The 15,104-nt window shown below is 41.0% G+C and overlaps 1 protein-coding gene across 3 annotated transcripts in view; it reads left to right on the forward strand.

The window, feature by feature from the left end:
• The window catches only part of trio (trio Rho guanine nucleotide exchange factor), a 254,652-nt gene that overhangs the window by 48,808 nt on the left and 190,740 nt on the right, over window positions 1-15,104 (forward strand). For all 3 annotated transcript variants that reach the window (XM_065431400.1, XM_065431401.1, XM_065431403.1), the window contains exons 21-26: window positions 548-739; window positions 1,119-1,386; window positions 3,510-3,625; window positions 7,485-7,607; window positions 8,814-8,996; window positions 11,150-11,265. In XM_065431400.1, the coding sequence (XP_065287472.1) occupies window positions 548-739; window positions 1,119-1,386; window positions 3,510-3,625; window positions 7,485-7,607; window positions 8,814-8,996; window positions 11,150-11,265 (998 nt within the window). The remainder of the gene's footprint in view (window positions 1-547; window positions 740-1,118; window positions 1,387-3,509; window positions 3,626-7,484; window positions 7,608-8,813; window positions 8,997-11,149; window positions 11,266-15,104) is intronic.

Below are 15,104 nucleotides of genomic sequence, written 5' to 3' on the forward strand. Positions count from 1 at the left end.
CTTATTGCACTTGTACTTTATGTGGAACATGACGCTGCTTCACTTCGGCGGTTGGTTGCTCTTAGTCACACAGCATGCAGTTTCAGAGGTGCGTTTGCAAGCAGCTTTGTAATTCAGCCATTTGACAATCTGCGTCTGCCAAAGTTTCCATTTATTGTCTCGATATCCCTTCGCGACAGCAATTAAGGTTCATTATATTGAAATCATGTATAAACACAATTCCTTATATTGAGGTCTTAAATACATGGTGTTCTATGGACAGTAAGTTGTGAAATGTTTGATACTTCATTATATCGAGAATTTTGTTATAATTAAGTTTGTTATATTCAGGTTTAACTGTACTAGCGCTTGTGAATTACTGTAGCATTATGAAAAATGCTCGTAGCACTTTTTGAAGGGTTCACCTATATGAGCAGCATGTAAGCAGTTTTGATTTCGAATTGGGGACCCTATTATATGTCTGGTAAGTGCAGAGTTTTAGCATTTGAACATGCATATATATTTTTTTCTCTTCCTTTCTTTATTTTCTTTTTTCTTTTTCTTTCAGAAAACGCATGCGAGTGCCATTCAGATTCAACAGAGGGCAGAGTCTCTTGTACAAGCAAACCATTATGATCCAGCAGCTGTGCGGGCTGTCGCGGAGGCTGTTGACACGTGGTGGCATCGTATGATGACGCATGCTGAGGATCGACATCGCATGGTCACGGCTGCTTTGCGCTTCTACAAGACAGCGGAGCAGGTGACCACATATTCTGTGAACAGCTTTAAGCAGCAGTTCCATGTGCCATCTGCTGTGCTGCAGCGTATTTCAGGTGTTTTTGTTGGTATTACAGACTCTCACAGTGCTGTAAGAGTAGCATTGTCTCGCAGTGAATGTGTGCTTTTAACTACCTTCGGCATTAAATTTCATTAATTTCCACCTTGAGGCAGCTTTGCTACAGTGGTAATTCGTACCTTACCTTAAAAAGCTCTAATGCAGTTTTTAGGATGACGATGGCAATTAAAACAAATTCAGTGTGTTTCTGAGGAATTTTATTTCATTGCCTCTTGGTGCTTAACGATGCTTCCTGGTAAGCGGTAGCAGCATTTTGAGGGCTGGTTGGGTGTCTTGCTGGCAGGTCTACTCTGTCTTGGATAGCCTTGAGCGGGAGTACCGACGCGATGAAGACTGGTGTGCTGCCGGGGAGGAGATGGAAGGTACAGATCGAGGTGCCCAACTGGCCCAGCTTCTCGCCAAGCATCAAGAGAAGAAGGAAGCATTTCTCAAAGCATGCACCATGGCCCGTCGCAATGCCGAGACCTTCCTCAAGTACACTGCCCGGTGCAGCCAGCATTGTGCAGGGCATGGGGATGCAAGTTGCCGGGGCCCTGAGGCCAAGGTGAAAGGTGAGTGGCACCTTGCACTCGGTCACAAGTGTGCCCATGATTACAGGTAGCACAAAATTAAGTCACGGAAAACAGATGCCTTTTGTTCTTCTCGGTGCTGTGTTAAATATTTTAGTGAATGCATCTTTATTAGACTGTGATTCAATTTATTTTATTTCATGAATAAACTATTATTACATCATTGTACGAAATTGCGGCATGTCCCAAATACATCATTTGCATATGTGTAGGCAAATGGTAAGAAACCAAAAAATGTCAAGAAATAATTTAAAAATGAATAATGACACTGAAAGCACACTAACCAAGCAATACTAAAACCCATGTGTCAAGACTCCAAGAATGCAGAACACCACAATAGGACATTACAGTCGGAACTTGTTATATAATGTTTCATCCAGCATGAAAATGCCTTCATTACATCCAATATTTGTTGTAAGCATGCATTCAATACTTGTTTACACCATTGAGAACATTTTAAAATTACTACATTTTTATATTCTATAATTTGTTACATCTGTGATTGTTATATTGAGGTTCGACTGTACTAGCATGCGCACCCACTTTGGTAATGTCTGATGTGTGGCATTGTGCATTCTCGGGGTGTTTACTGGTGGCTACCGTATTTACTTTCATAAGGATCGCACTCGCGTAATGATCGCATCCCTGAATTCTGTCGTCAAAATTCGATTTTTTTTCCTTTCCCATGTAATGATCGCACCCCGAACTTGCCGCAGCGATATGTCGTGTGCCAAGTCTAGTTAATGATGATCGCGCTTACCATCTGTCAAATGATGTCGAATGCTACGCGAACGACTCTTCAAGACATACCAAGTGGTCTGCACGCACCGAACATTCTAAACAGGTGCCCCATTTCATTCCTTTCATCACTTTCCGCACTTCCATGAAAAAAAAAAAAAGCTACAGCCTAACTTGCCTTGGCTTTATTATTTGTAGGCTTTATAATGGTTGTGGACAACAACAACAACAACAAAAAAGGCGCTTTTCGATTCTTCTCGTCTGCACTCGTGGGCACTCAACAAATCATAAGCGGCAACGATAGCAGCCACGTTTACAGTGATACGTTAGAAATGTACCCTATTCATACGCCGACGCTTGTAACACAGCTAAGATATTCGCTCACCCTTAGCAAAAGCATGCCGTGTTAGGATAGTAGTGAAGACAAATGCCGCAGTTTCCACAACGTGCCCGTCATGGGTTTCTGTCACTGGCAGCTAAGTGCACCCATCTCTGTTTCTGTCCCCTCAAAGTGGTCATGGCTACGTTATTGCCGCAAACTTGTCGATAGTAACAATATTATTCATTACTGATACAGAAGAAACTGTTTCAATGCGCGTGATGTACTCACGAGAAGGAAAAAAAAAAAAATGCATTCGTCGCGTTCGGCTTGCTCTGCCGGCCGCCATTTTTGTTTTGGTATCCCGCACTGTTACAGCGGCAGCAGCCTATTTGTTGACCTGTTGTCATCTTGCAGCAAACACGTAATGAAAAAAAAAAACCCTTTTTTTTCTTTTCACGGGAAATTTAACCCGCGTAATGATCGCACCCCTGAATTTGCATCAATTTTTTAATAAGTGTGATCATTATGCTAGTAAATACGGTTACCTTTCCCACTTTGTATGTTTTTAAACTCTTTATTTTCTTTATTTCTTCTTATTGTTTGTGTACATATATGCAAGTAATTTTTGCATTAAAGATCAGTTTGAAGTTAGCATGGAAAGTTGGGCTTGCTGTTCATTGATAATTATCTGTACAGCGTGAATAAGACAAGACAGACAAGAACACACACAGCGCTTGAAGTTAGTGCTCGTGTTGCCTGCTCCTCATCTCTGTCAATTTTGCACTGCTGGTAACCATAAATTCCTATGAAGAAGCCCAGTCAAATTATTTGTGACATCACTATGTGTTGGGGCCTTCAAGCACTGTGTCATTGAACAAAGCCTTGTAGGCATGCTGACATTTTAAATTACTGCAACAAATAGCAATTAGGCAGCATAGTGCTGAAAAAGGAGCTGTGGGACAAAATTTTACTCTCTATTTTTTTTGTCTTAGTTTCTATATTTCTTGAATGTGTGAACTGACAAGCACCTGTTAAACCTCCACAGCTCTCATGGAACAGCTGCTGAAGCAAGAGAACAAAGTCCTGGAGTACTGGACTGTACGCAAGAAACGACTGGACCAGTGCCAGCAGTATGTGCTCTTTGAGAGAAGTGCAAAGCAAGTAAGTTGTTTGGGTTAGAGTATTACTGAAGCTAGGCCCAAAATTTGGTCACTCCATGACTCCATGTGCATCTGTGAATCAGTGTGCTATTGTTAGCTTAAATATATTTAACTTCTTTTTTCCCCACTAAAGTTGCGTCCTATTTTCATTTGTTAAAGATGGTCGGAACATCTTGAACATTTGGTAGCCTAGACTGTGCCTTTCCTCTTTTGGGAGATTTTTAAGCCAGAGAATGGTCACTGCACTTTGGGGGATGCAGCCATAGCCATGATAAGGAAGGCAATAAAGTTATTTGTATGTGTGTGGGAATCACTGAACATCCCACTTTGTTGGCATAAACTGTCATTTCTGCAATGTCTCGTGAGGCAACCAAACTGTTGCGCATCCTCTCCACTTGAAGCTGATTGTGGCAGTTAGCAATGGTGAGTGGTGGATGGGAAATGTCGGTGAACTCAAGGATAACGTGGCCTACAAATCCATCTTTTGTTCCACTCAGGGAGCACATTGGCTGAAGGTGCATGCTTCAGCAGTTTCTAGCATATGCTTGGGTACTGCTGGAGCATTTACAAAAGACTGCCATTGTTATAGGGACACTAAAGCAAAACACTAAAACAGTTTAGGCAAATAAAGTGTTCTCTGAAAACTCTTCTGTTAATTTCAAAATAATAGCTTGTTTATAAAAGAAAATGAAGGTCAGAGTTTTAGTTTTCAGTTTCGCGCCGTATCCACAATGCTGGTCTGTCATTGTGACGTCACAGATTTCAAAGTATTTTTTCTTATTTAGGCCGTGTTGGCTCAGCAAAAATTACCGAAACTCGCCATGTTCAATCTTTGGCTCCTTTAGAACACAATGTAGTCTATTTTTACCGCTGAAGAATTAACTAGGCCCTAGAAGATGTTGTCAAGATCCACGACGTCACAATGAGCTGGTGCGGGAACTTGAAGGCAGTGTCACCACCTGCATCTTGTTATTGGGCTTTTTCTGGATTACCAATCGTCTTATCTTGGTAAGAGTGGGGTTTTTGATAATACAGATGGGTAATTTAGTGATACAGAAGAAATTCTTTTTCTCTTTAGTGGCCCTTTAATCCTTGTTAGCGCAAAGTTTTTATGAATGGGCAAAAGCACATTATGCACAGGCAAGTCTGTTCAGTAAATGCAACAGATTATGTAGTGCATTTCAGACAACGACACAAGTAGAAACGAATTCTACACACAATTAGTGCCGTGTTTATAACTTGTTTCTTCCTTGTGTCCTTGTTTGTAACACTACATAATCTGTACCAGTGGCACACCAACAGGCCCAAATAGCAATCTTAGCAAAAAAGAAACGAACTGACATTTATTTTAGAAACTGAGCAACTGTGGCAACCTGTCACGTTCGACGACACAGCGTTTGTAAAGAACAAAAAGAATTGGTGGAAATGCGTGCATCATAATCAGGTCATAGTTTTGGCACATAAAACCCCTGAATTAAATTTTTGAATTTAGTTGATGAAAACCAGGTAGAAATTACTTGTACAATGCCTGTCGAGAGCTGATGATATTATCAAATCATTGTACAAAATTGAAGCATGTCCCCAGGGCCCCATCACTGGTCACATCTCCATTGCCCAGGTAACTCTAAAAACATTTTGTAAGACTGTTGAAGCTCTGTAGTAGATTTTTGCAAGAATATTTACCAAGCTTAAAAGCTCATGTGACACCCAGATGTTCAAAAAAGACCATTCTGTTACTTAAACCATGATTCTTCATATTGGCAAAAGTAAGTTTTTCTTTGTACTTTCAAGGGTACCTTCAGTTTACACAGACTTTTTCAATATGGTTTTAATGTTATTGAGGCCCCCTTATAGCATCATATAACAGATGTATCTGAAAAGACAGTTGGGTTTATAATCGGCCACAGTCTTGGTTGTCCAGTTTTGGCAGCAGAGTCATGCTTCTTGTGTCCAAGTACTGAGAATCTTAGATCGCACTGCTCCTCTTTTTTCATTTGATGAATAAATGGTTGAGGTAACATTTTATTCTTGAATGGAAAGTTCACCTCCTGCTTGTAAGGTTACCAATGAACTGTGGAAAAAACCAACTTAATTTCTCCAGAGCATGATTTATAGTTTATTTAGTGCTAGAAAAACTTGCATGGTCTCCTGCATTAGCTGTAAATCGCTTTTGTTGGCTGTTAAAATGTTCCTTGCATTCATTGTAAGTGATTACTAAGTATCATGACATATCCTTTCATGGGACTTTATTTACATAGCATGTCAGTCAGTGCACGCCTTGTATGTGGCAAATACTAGCTTGGATGACGTGGGTTGTATTCTTGTAAATGTTTGATACAGAAGGTATTACTGAACTCAGTATATGAGAAGAGAAACATAGGGGCTCGATTATTGTTAATCACGACCGTATAAAGCCAACAGGCAGTGAAGCCAAAGAATGCATAGGTATGTTTAAAATTGAAATGTATATACTAATGAAGAAAAGGGAAATGAAAGTGGACGATTTCCAGTGGGGAGTGAACCCTCAACCTTTGCACTAGGCATGTGATGCACTGCTAATTGTGCTACAGCGATGGCCATCTGTCCAACCACTAACTTGGGTATTTATGTGCATTAGATCTACTGGGAGTGTTAGCCAGCGCTACTCAGAGTCATGGTGGGTGGATGTGGAGTACCTTTTTTTGCCCAATGGCGTTGCATAACATGTGAACTTAGGAGAGCAGGCACGTGGATAATAAACCCTGATATGCTACCTAATGGCATCAAGGCTGCCAGATTCGAGACCCTCGCTATGAATGAATGAGAAGAAGAGAAACGGAGGGGCTCGATTTTTCTTAATAACAACCATATAAAGCCAACAGGCAAGGAAGCCAAGGAAAACATAGGGGCTATTATCTGTGGTTGAAATTGAAATGTAGAAAATAATGAAGAAAAAGGAAATGAAAGTGGACAAAAAGATAACTTGTTGCCAGTGGGGACTAAACCGGCAACCTTCGCATTATGCGATTAACTGTGACATTGATCGATATAAAAGGGCAAAATGATGAAGCGTTGATTTAGAGGGAAAGCTTGCCTTTCTGTTGATATTTTTTTTTCAATTATTGTGCTAATCAACCACATTAATCTCTTTGTAGCTTTATAAATATGCTTAAACTTGTTTAGCCAAGGGCATTTTGATTTCCCCTTTACCGATTTGGTAATGCCACCATTTAGCTACATTGCCGTCTGAACACTTTGGAAATATAACAAGAATACCTGTATCACTCTTGTCATACTGCACAGCTGTTTGTAAAGGACAAACTAGTACTCATCTTATGAATGCTGAGAAAATTAAGTGTAAAGTAATTCGAAAAATTTTTACCTCATCATTTTTGTTTTGGGTTTTTCCTTATGGGCAGTCTATGTGCTGCGAAGCGAGCTTGCTGGTAGAGCAATCAAATGTGTTGTGTTTCTTCAATGTGCTGATACTACTGTTGCCATTGTATCTTTAGTTTCTCTAAACTAGAACATATTCTTTTATTAATTATGTGAGGTTTGGTATGTTCATTTTTATTGCACCACCAATTTGTGCAGTTGAAAGATTCTAGGATGACAAAATGTCATCCTAACAAATTGCACATCATGACATTTTGCTCCCCATTACTGTGTGCATTTTGCGGATGCTGCAGACATGCAAAGGTATCATTAAATTCATGCAGTTTAGCTAAAATAAAGATTCACTAAATTGAGGAAAATAATGCTACATTTTGCCCAAATACATGTAATCAGAAGGAACTAAAATAACTAAACATTTTATTAAATACAGTTATTTTAATTATGTTGCAAATAAACTTGCCATGTGTGATATAAATTTCTTCCAGGCTCTAGGGTGGATAAAAGAGACAGGAGAACATTACCTAACCAGTCACAGCAGTGTTGGTGAAAGTCGGGAAGAAACGGAGAGGTTACTCAAGGAACACAACGAATTCAAGGGAAACGCCAAGGCAAGGGCTCTTGCAATGCACTATATTGAAATTAATTTTGAGCATGCGTTTTTCTTTTATGCGAAGCATATTACGAGAGCTCAACCCAGCTCCTCAGGCGCGGCGGTGTCGCCTTGAAATCACGTGACACCGTGACGTCACGACAGAGGAGAAGTGGTTTTGGCTCAACTCTTGCAAGACGGGCTGGGTGGGAATCGAACCAGGGTCTCCGGAGTGTGGGACGGAGACGCTACCACTGAGCCACGAGTACGATGCTTCAAAGCGGTACAAAAGCGCCTCTAGTGAATGCGGTGTTGCCTTAGAAACGAGCTGTTTCTAAGGCGTGCGTCTCTTGCTCAGGCGCACATTTCGTTGCCGCGCCGAACGCTGCTTTGCTCGACGCTCACCGCGTCCAATGCGGGGCGCGTAGTCGCTGCCCTGTAGCCCATTGTCTTACACCCCTTGGCGGGTCGACGGGAACGCTGTCGCGTTCCACTCTTGAAGGCGAAGCAGTAATGCATGAGTTGTTTCTTCGTCTAGCCGAACCAAATATAGCCAAGCAACAGCAGTTCACCAGGCTAAACAGTGGTTCAACAACTAAAATAAAGGCTAGTATGCTTCGCATCCTGGGCTTAACCTTACCTAAGCCACAGCCATTTTTTTTTAATGTCTGGTTACTAAGTGTGAAAATAGCATGTAAGCTTTCAGCGATAGTATATAGATGGCAAGCCATTGGGACTTTAACAGTACGTACAAACATTCTTCTTTCTGATGCTTGTTTCGGTGTGTTTCATAGCTTTTTACTAGGAACGTTGCTGTTATGTACACCAAAGCTTGCCAGATGCTTTGGCCCTGGTGAACCCCTTTGTTGGTCTTTTAAAATGTGCTGAGGATCATTTGGTTTTTTTACCTTATGGATATCAGAAAAAATGAGGTGAAGGAGGAGGTACAGCTCAGTGGAGTCCCAACTTACATTTGCATAAAAGTAATCACTTAAATAAGAAAGAAAACAGTGTATGCATAATAGTGGCTGGTGGTGTAAGTTAATTTTTTAGTACCAATGCAGCAGTGAATGAAAGGTGATGAGTGGAGGAGTGTGTGCATCTCTTCGTATGTTTATGGACCTGCTGTACCTCGTGGCTCTCAACGTGTAATGTTCGTAGATTTCCTGTGTCACTGCGTACACAAGGTTGTTATGTAACCCTTGATTAATTGGTTGGCATGCAGGAAACGAGGGAAAAGGTGCGCCTTCTGCTTCAGCTGGCTGACAGCCTTGTTGAGCGGGGTCATGCTCATGCTAGTGCCATCAAGTGCTGGGTGGCTGCTGTTGACAAAGGCTACAAGGACTTCAGCCTTCGCATGGACCAGTATCGTAGTCAACTAGAACAAAAGCTAGGCATCCAGGTGGAGGTGTGTGCCCATTTCCTCCATGTGTGCCTAGTTAATGCTATGAACATGGACATCATGGCATGTTCAAGCTCACTTGTACAATACTGACGCGTCTGTCAAAATGAGATATTTTCAGTGCTCATTGAAGCTGGTCCTCTTTTAAACTTTCAAAGCCCAGTATAGATCAGGTGGCACTGCGTGCACCCAAAGCAGATAGTAGTAGTTCACAAACGTAACATCTAGCATTTGTGAAAAGTTGCAAAGCCCCTGCTATATGACCGTATGTGACTGTTTTAGGGCAACATGCTGCGATCCCTGTAGCACTTTCATTGTCTCAAAGGTCTTATGCTTTACTTTAGTGCCTCAATTAGTTGTTCACCCAACTAGTAGATGGCTGCAAAAATTTTCAATATTTGCTGAAAATCTGAATTGCAATTCACGATGCCTCTTTACAAGTTACCATGTGGCTGCACTAATGAGTGGAGTTTAATGGTTACTTGTCCATCAGCAATGACCTCATGACAATAAATAAGCCTTGCTTATTCCATTGAATTATAATGGGTTGTGACACTTTGGATTTTATTGCAAATAACATAGATAGGATCAAAATTGAATGAGAAAACAAAGAACTAAATAAAGGAATGTAATTTGAATACTATAGTTTGTTGTATGTATGGTGAATGCAGCGCAGAGGCTGACAGAAATTATCATGTACTGTACTTGCACAAACCTAACGCACACCTTTTTTTCCAGGAAGATGTGTTCAAAAATTGCATGTGCATTACAATCGAATGTGAAACCAAAACCGTGTTCACGGCATTTGCAGCAGCCTCCTGTCAGAGCCATCAGGTGTAACATCATGGCCATCACAAAATGATGACTGAGCATGTTTTCATGAAGTTTGTTGTGCGTTCATTTTGTGCTCGGCTACAATCTGGAGTGTCATCCTTGGTCAATCACTTTTAGATAAACTATCACTTTGGTGAAATTTTGTGTGACTCAGAGCCAAATGTATTATCGTATGGCCACCAGCGTTTCTGGCGCAGTGCTATGCGTGCTATTTGTGCAAAGTGCCGGAACAATCTCGGCCGCATACTTCGGCAAGTCCAATACAGGGTCACGTAAAATCCTGTGAAAGTGATAGTGCAGTTTAAACTCGATTTAACGAAGTGCTGACCACGCTCGAATTATTTTGTTAAATCGGACAGCTCGTAAAATCGAGATAGGAATTTTTCGTTCCTTCGAAATTTAAAATTGCATTGTAGCGACACGCAAAGGCTACTGCAGCATTGTATTTGCCGATAATCCTGCCATCTGTCGCATAAACTATGAGATTACAAAAGCAACCACCACCGCCCCTCCCCTACCGAGGTGGTGTTGAGACGGCTGTTCCGTGCATGGGCTCGGCGTGCAGCCTCGTCAAAATAAAGCAAGGGATGTGACCATGATGCCTAGATGGTTTAACACGATAGCTTTAGAGAACACGCTCAAAGAAGAACCTGTCTCTGTCAAAATTAGAAAGAAATCACCGCGTTTTTTGCTCATTTAATTCAAGAAAAATTTCGTTATTTCAAGTTTGGCCAAGTTTGTTTCGTTAATTCGGCTTGATGATAACATTGAACCCTATGGGTACCTGCCGGGAAATGTAAATTTTTTCGTTAGATCGGGAACTTCATAAAGTCGGGTTTCATTAGATTGAGTTTTAACTGTAGTATCTCTATAAGTGATTGCTCAATACCGCCCCTGTGTACTTGGTACCTGTGGCCAATGAACTCAACGAAAGCTCGTTTGAAGAAAAATTCCCTGCTGTGAAATAAAATTCTGCACATCTCGTTTTTTTTTCTAATCTCTAATGTGGAGCGCACACTATTGTTTTCTTTTATAAATCTGGCACATTTTACATTCAGGTGCACTTTTACTTTCTTACTTTAAGCCCTCGAAAACTGGGTGTGCGTTAGATTCGGGTTTGCATTGAAATCTTGCAAGTACTGTACATCCTGTCATAAAAACTTAAGCCAGCAGCCTGTTGCCATTAATATTTAACTGGCTTTTACATTATTGCAATAGTGTTTACATATTGTTACCATTGCTATATTCCTTATAGTGTTACATTGAGGTTCTGATAAATAATTGCAAATATTCTTCTGTACTTGCTTCACTTTCTCATTTTCCAGGAAACCAAGGAGCTTTCTTTAGACCGTAACAGCGACCCGAATTTAGAAAGCAAAGTGAAAGAGTCAGCAGTGAAGGAACTGAATGAGGAAAAACGCAAGAGTGCACGAAGAAAAGAGTAAGCTCTGGCGTGTTTTTCCTGCATCATATTTAGGCCGGTGTATGTTTGCTTACTAGTATTATTTTTCGTACCAGTAGCCTGTGAAAGAACCTGTACTCCATTAGTTTTAGTAAGAACGATATGAAATCAAGAGACAATGAAGTCATGGAAAGCATAAATATTATAAGACAAAAAACTTTTTAAACTTGGGTTGTAGAATAATTATGAATGAGTGAGATTATGAAGTGGCACCAAGGGACAGCTGTTGAGCCATAGCTCGATTGGTAGAGCAGCACCTGTGTCATGCAAAGGTTGTGGGCTCGGTTCCTATTGGCAGCAAGTTGCCTTTTCTTCCGCTTTCATTGCTTTTCTTCTTTATTAAGAACATAGAGCCCGTCACAAATTTCTACATATCACTTAAAAAAGTTATTGTCCCTTAGCTTTGTCACCATCATTGCATTAATTTCAACCATTAGACATACCTCCCTGCAGTGCTTTTGTGAAAATATATGGTACCCTATTTTTTTTTATGTGGCATGCCATAGTCGTAGACTCGGATTAGTTTTGACCACCTAGGATTCATTAACACGCGCCCTATGCATGGTACACAGGTGTTTTTGCATTTCGTCCCCATTGAAATGCGACTTCTGCCACCGAGATTTGGTCCTGCAACCTTGTGCTTAGCATTGCAATGCCGAAGTCACAAAGCAGCCATGACAGATGCTCATTTATTATCATAACCTTGAGCCAACAAATCGCCAGTGCTTGGATGCTCTGGGGCCATTACAGCCTTTGTGCCAATAAACTTCTAATCGTCATTATTCCCTAAGCTGTCCTTAGCTTCATTGTCTGCTGTCTTCATAAGGTTGTTACTAAATATTGTTCCTCAGTTCCTTTGATTCTTCCCGCTCATTTGCCTTAGTAGTTATTCCTTGTTTTCATTAGAGTATTGTTCTTTATTACATCACTTCTGGTTCATGTGGACCAGCCATGGCATCTCCTGGTAACAAGATTCAATGTGTGGAAAGTGACAGCAGTCATTGAAAGCAGCGCTGGCATGATGGACATACTGCGAAATCGCACACTTTTCAGGGACATTCAAGTTGTTTCGACATGTATCAAGGCTTCACTGTAGCCTCTTGATGCGGCCCCACTCACTCACCTTTGTTTTTTTTTTCACAAAGCTGTGTCGTTTATTATTTCTTTTATTTTTTTATTTACAGATACTGCTGTCTCGATACACGAGACATTGCAGGAGTGGGTACATCAAACAGTAAATAAAACAACATACAATCCATTTGAAACCTATTATAAAATGTGGTTAGGAATTCTTTCACAAACTGTTCATTGGGTTTTTCCCACAAGGAACCATCTAGGTTGTCCCAAATGTCGACAATGCTTGGAAAAAAAGATTATTTAAAACAATCTACAAATGGCTGGGAAGGAACAACATTAAGTGGATTGGATCGGCGCGTAGCATGCCCAGTGTAATGAATGAAAGAAATCAGTGCTTGAATGCAACTGTGGCTGTGTACAATCTTATGTAGCAAAGTGATTTGCTCAACCTGGCATCGATGAGCCAGGGGTTCTACTGATAATGCGCATGCATGAGATGAGGGAGAAAAACTGTGGCCATATCGGCGGAAAATTAACCAGATTGCTTTCTTCTGCATGGCCTCGAGCTTTTTTTGTCAAGTGCGGTGTAGGGTGACCATACCACTGAGGCGTATTAATGGTCTGACGAGGGATCTATAAGCGGGTAATTTGCAGTTCTTGGTAGAGTGCGTGAGGGTTCGTTTCAGTATCCCAGTTTCTCAAGTGCCCTAGCGCAAATTGTTTCAATGTGAAGGTGCCACTTTAGATTTTGAGTGAAGGTAGAACTCCAGGATATTTGAAGGTATTTACAAAATCCAGTGATCCAGTATCTTACATTTGGGATTTTTAATGTATGACTTCGAGTGTTGTTTGCAGGGCCTTTGCCAGTATAATGTGAGGCAACACATAAACAAGGAAAATATTGCATTCTTCTTTCGAATATCGAATTTACGCAAATACTGTCGGCTTATATTGATTGGGCACTGACAGGATTGACAAAATTGATTGCATTATTTGGTGAGTCGAATTGAACAAGATGCAAAAAAAGTTTGGCTTAGTTGGCAGAGTAGACATTGCTTAGTTTGATCATGGCATTCTTCCTATGTCATCAAAAGGCTGGCTCTCCTGTACATAAAGGGCGTGTGTTGGTTAAGCTTCCAGGCTAATTGAGGGGTGAAAGGGAAAAGAAAAAAAGAAGTTCTTGCTTTGGTTTGAGCATGGTTACAAATATCACAGGTAGGGCTCTTCACGAACTTCTATAAGACCCCTTGTGGAACAGCATATATGCTTTATAAAACGCTTGAAATATATTCCATGGTATGAATAAATGAGGTGCTTAGAATTAGTTTCACTTCTCTACCCCAAGCAGTTTATTTTTAAAAAGTGAGATGTACTTGTCCCACTGACACTTAATTGCCTTAAAAAAAAAAAAAGTGGGACACATAAGTCCCATTGACCGTCAAGGATCTCAATGCAAAATTTTTTGTGTGGTATAACTAAATGAGGTGCTTAGAAGTCATTTGCAATTAATTACACATCTGTACAGCAAGCCAGGCACGTACCCAGGGGGGGCCCTCAGCATCTCTTGTAATGTGAAGGACAGTTTTCTCGTAGATTCCGCACCTGCGCGATTAACTCGAGATGCGTTCAGCTGTCACCATCTATTCAACCGTCACGCGCATAGCTGTTGCTTTTGTTAGTTCAACCTTCTTTGTTTAGGCTGATCCTGGGACCAGGAGAGGGATGCGGCTGTTACTCAGCTGGTCTGTACTCTCATGGAACGAGTTGCGGCCGGAGGAAACGTCAATTTTGTTTAACTTATCCCTTTGCTTCATCGTTTGCTTGAGTTACGGCTCGCCGCGACGCTGGCAGATGCCTGGAACCATATACACGTGATATGGGTTAGATAAGGTGGGAAATAAAATAATGTGAAAGAGCGTCCATCATGAAATCCTGCAATAACCCTTAAACCCATAAGCAAGATGACTGTCGCCCGTTACCTCGTCTGTTTTTCCCTAACTGTATAGCATTTTCGTGCAAAATTGGCAACTGGAAACAAAAATCGCAAGGAATTGAGAAATTAAGCGATCTACTAAGGGAGAGAGCCAAGGCAACAACCAAACTGCAAGCAAAAGCGAATAATAAAAAAGTTAACCGCTGTTTATGAGAATATTTATGGATCAACATCTTTTTATTTAAAAAGGAAGTAGATAAAGCGCCGCCGGAAGTGGAGAACAATTACTTGTTTTGAATGACGCTTCTACAGTTATCGGTCGAACCGCCTCACGTAGCCACTTCTCTGCTGTGCTTATGTGGGTGTTTTTCTAACCTTTCGCAGTGAGCGCAGTACGTCTAGAATCGCAGAGTCCTGCGCTCTACGCGGTTGTATGGGACTGGCGGCCGCACAGCGTTACGCAATTCGCGGAACTGTCAAAACTGATCAACAAGGCGAAAATAACTGATATTCGAAACTATAACATGAGAAAGACTGAAGAAGCCGTAAAAAATGAACGCAGCCTGAAATCAGTAAAAAAGAAACCTGGCATAGGACAAACCATGATGTATGCACTAAAAGATAAGAAGGATAATGTCATCAGCAATCTCGAAGATATAGTAAAAGCAGCGGAAAAATTCTAAGCTGACCTGTATACAGTACCCAGAGGAGTCACAATAGTTCACTTAGAAACAGTAAAGAACAGGATACAGAAACTCTCCTATAACTAGCGATGAGGTCAGAAGGGCCCTGCAAGACATGAAACGAT

This window comes from Dermacentor albipictus, chromosome 1 (genome assembly GCF_038994185.2).
Source record: "Dermacentor albipictus isolate Rhodes 1998 colony chromosome 1, USDA_Dalb.pri_finalv2, whole genome shotgun sequence".
Classification (NCBI taxonomy): Eukaryota; Metazoa; Arthropoda; class Arachnida; order Ixodida; family Ixodidae; genus Dermacentor; species Dermacentor albipictus.